Source organism: Pseudomyrmex gracilis, unplaced genomic scaffold (genome assembly GCF_002006095.1).
Source record: "Pseudomyrmex gracilis isolate BER0280 unplaced genomic scaffold, ASM200609v1 scaffold_2139, whole genome shotgun sequence".
Lineage (NCBI taxonomy): Eukaryota > Metazoa > Arthropoda > Insecta > Hymenoptera > Formicidae > Pseudomyrmex > Pseudomyrmex gracilis.
The window spans coordinates 3,580-7,410 of NW_018022723.1; the positions used below are offsets into that span (position 1 = coordinate 3,580).

General features: G+C 34.7%; 1 protein-coding gene across 1 annotated transcript in view; it reads left to right on the forward strand.

Moving 5' to 3' along the window:
• LOC109862656 (fatty acid synthase-like) overlaps positions 1–3,831 on the forward strand; it is a gene marked incomplete at its 3' end in the record, with an annotated part of 12,514 nt that overhangs the window by 3,002 nt on the left and 5,681 nt on the right. Inside the window, exons 2-7 of the mRNA XM_020442761.1 lie at positions 17–113; positions 150–607; positions 702–937; positions 1,031–1,724; positions 1,790–2,621; positions 2,721–3,187. Coding sequence (XP_020298350.1) covers positions 17–113; positions 150–607; positions 702–937; positions 1,031–1,724; positions 1,790–2,621; positions 2,721–3,187 — 2,784 coding nt within the window. The remainder of the gene's footprint in view (positions 1–16; positions 114–149; positions 608–701; positions 938–1,030; positions 1,725–1,789; positions 2,622–2,720; positions 3,188–3,831) is intronic.

Sequence of the window (3,831 nt, forward strand, 5' to 3'; positions counted from 1 at the left end):
TAATCTTTTGTCGAAGCGACGATCACTAGAACAACTTTTACTCTTTCTTGAAGAAGGTGGTTATTTATTATCGCGTGAAAAACATGACGTAACAGAAGTAACAGAATCTTATCGTGTCTTTTCTGCATTAATCAGCAACGATAATCTAGAACAATATGGATTAAATGTTATTCTTGAAAAACGTACTGAAAAAGAAATAATCGTGCTTCTAAAAAAACGAATTACAATCAAAGAAACAACTGTTGTTTATATTAACAATAATAACTTTGAATGGGTGGAAAACTTGAAGCTATTTATAGACGAAAAGGAAACATTTAATCAGAACAAAAGAATTGTAGTTGTTAGTGAAAGCGATTTTGAGTGCAGTTTATTGGGCTTTGTTAATTGCTTGAGAAAAGAGCCTGGTAGCGAGCTCGTTAGAGGTGTGTTTATTCAAGACGAGACTGCTCCAAAATTTTCTTTGCAAGATCCCTTCTATGCGCAACAGTTGCAGAAAGATATGACAGTCAATATTTTGCGACCTAATAAAACTTGGGGTTCTTATCGACATTTCTGTTTGCCAGCTCCGGAACCCGCATTTGTTCCTGTTGCTTACGTGTGTCAAACGGTAGGCAAAACATTCGCAAATTTTGAATTTAATTATAATGTTGCGATATTTTTGTTATTTCTAACAATTTAACATTATCATATTTTTTATACAGGATCGTGGTAACCTAAATACTTTTTGTTGGATAGAGAATGATATATTCATCGACTCTCATTGTGATGATTTAGTACGTGTAGTTTATTCGTCCATCAATTTTAGAGATGTAATGTTGGCAACAGGAAAATTAACTACTTTAGGCATCGAAGAGCAATTCGAAAATATGTCTCTTGGATTGGAATACGTAGGATTTGATGCCAAAGGACAACGAGTAATGGAAGTACGCAACAATAAGTACGCAACAATATATAATAAGTTATACATATTTATGCTCATGAAAAAAAAATATGTTATACAATGATCAGTCATACATATGTGTACTTTAAGGTGCATCGCAAATGTCGTTTTGAAAAGTGATTTACAATGGGTCATACCAGATACTTGGACATTCGAAGAGGCGGCTACGGTTCCTTGTGTATACAGCACGTCGTATTATGCTTTATATATTAAAGGAAAAATGAAAAAGGGTGATAAAGTACTTATTCATTCTGGTTCCGGTGGCGTTGGACAGTCAGCAATTTATCTTGCCTTACGTGAAAAATGCGAAATATTTACTACAGTAGGCACTGCTGAAAAAAGACGATTTATCCGAGAAATGTTTCCGGCTATTCCCGACAATCACATTGGGACTTCGCGCGACATTAGTTTCAAAGAGATGATTATGCGCCAGACAAACGGTCGCGGTGTTGACATAGTGCTAAATTCATCGGCGGAAGAAAAACTTATAGCGTCTGTTCGTTGTTTAGCGCAAAACGGTCGTTTCTTGGAAATCGGAAAGTTCGACTTTGTGTCAAACAATCTTTTAGACCTATCATTATTTAGAAAAGGAATTTCTTTTTACGGTGTTTTATTAGATTTAATTTTACAAAGAGAAAAACACAATCACAAGACCGAGTTACTGAAATTAATGGCTGATGGTCTTAAGAATGGTGCTATCAAACCCATAAAAGCTAAAATTTTCCAAAAAACAGAAATCGAAAAAGCCTTTAGATACATGACAAGTGGAAAACACATAGGAAAGGTAAATATATAACACAAAATGTTAAATAAATCTAAATCTTTTTTCATCATAATATAAATTTGTAGATAATTTTGAATATTCAAGAGACAGACAAATGTCTTGTAAATGCGCCGATCATCGCACATCGTCGTTACTATTGTCGTAACGATAGAACTTACATCATACTTGGCGGTCTAGGTGGCTTTGGATTGGAATTGACCGAATGGCTGATATCCCGGGGTGCGAGAAATGTCGTGTTAACTTCAAGAAGCGGAATAAAAACTGGTTATCAACGCCTAAAGGTCTCGTTATGGAGATCTTACGGCGTAAACGTAACGATTGTTAAAAATAATGATANTATCAATCCTATANATTNTGAACATCTTTTGCTAAGTNCAGAAAAAGAAGCACCTGTAGATGCTATATTTAATCTTGCTGTTGTTTTGAAAGATAACGTTTTAAAGAATCAAACTATCGAGAGTTTCGTAGAATCTTTCAAAGCTAAAGCCTGGCCGACACTGATGTTGGATAAACTGTCTAGAAAAATTTGCCCTAAACTTCAACATTTTGTTGTGTTCTCTTCAGTTTCCTGTGGCAGAGGAAACGCTGGTCAAACTAATTACGGTATAGCTAATTTCGTGATGGAAAGGATATGCGAAAAAAGAGTAAAAGATGGATTTCCTGGTTTAGCGATACAGTGGGGAGCTATAGGTGATGTAGATCTTGTTGCTGACATGCAGGAGAACGACAAAAAACTCGTTATTGGTGGTACGCTGCAACAAGGAATATTATCTTGCCTTAACGAACTCGACAAATTCTTACTTCAGAATCGGCCGATCGTAAGCAGTGTGGTAGTGGCTGAAAAGAAACAGAGAGCATCTGAATTTAATATCATGGAAACTGTTGCTTCTATTATGAGTAAAAGTTTACATACAAAATTTATATTTTTCTTATTGTGTTAACATTAATTAACATATTCTTTCTAACTTTTGACGTTTTCTCATTTTATGCAATAAGATATAAAAGACATTAAAAAATTAAGTCAAACTACATCTCTGGCCGAACTTGGGATAGACTCTATGATGGCAGTGGAAATTAGACAAACTATGGAACGTGACTTCGACGTGTATCTCTCCTTACAAGAAATACGAAGCCTCACCTTTGCAAAACTCTTTGATATATCTGACACAAAGGCCATTGTTGAAGAAACATCTGAAGAAGCTACATCTGATAAGATAATCGAGCAAAACATATTTGGTATTGTACAAAACAAAGAATTCATCTCTAAAATTTTTGTAGACTTGTCGCCTAAAAACAAAGAAAGTGCTACTCAAGTCTTTCTTATACCAGGATTTGATGATTGTGGAACTATATTTAATCATTTAAAAATGTATATTAAATTTACTGCAACATCATTGCATTATAATACAGGTGTTATTTCCACTTGTAATACTTTGTCAAAGATGGTTAAGATTCTCAAACAGGTAAACCGTAAATACTTTTTGTAGTGTAGTAATTTTTGTACCCAGTAAACAATTAGTTCGCAATTTGCCAGCAAATTGTCAGCAATTTTAAGCAAACACATTTAGCAAATTAGCATCAACTGTGTTCGCATTAGGCTTCGATTTTGTTGCCAAAGCTTGTCGACAAAAAATAACAGCAAATTGCTACCAAAAACCGAGCAAAGCTTGATAACATAATCTGAGACCAAATTGACGCTAAATATGAAGCAAGATTCGCGCAACACGATTTAATAGCAAATTGACATTTATAATATAAAAAAATGACTTAGATTTATTAAGAGTATGAATAAGTTTCCGCCGTTTTTTATCAAAAATTGGGCATTTATTGTGAAAGAACGGTACATAATGTTTTATTCGAAGTATTGTCCATCGCTAGCCACTACCTTTTCCCATCTTTCTGGTAGCATACGGATACCTTGTCAAAAAAACGCTTCATCTTTTGAAGCTATCCAGGAATCGACCCANTTTTTGGTATCTTCATATGATGTAAAGTGTTGCTCAGACAGGCCATGTGCCATCGATCGAAACAAGTAATAATCAGAAGGAGCAATGTCTGGTGAATACGGCGGGTGNCATAAAACTTCCCAATTGAGTGTTTCCAAATA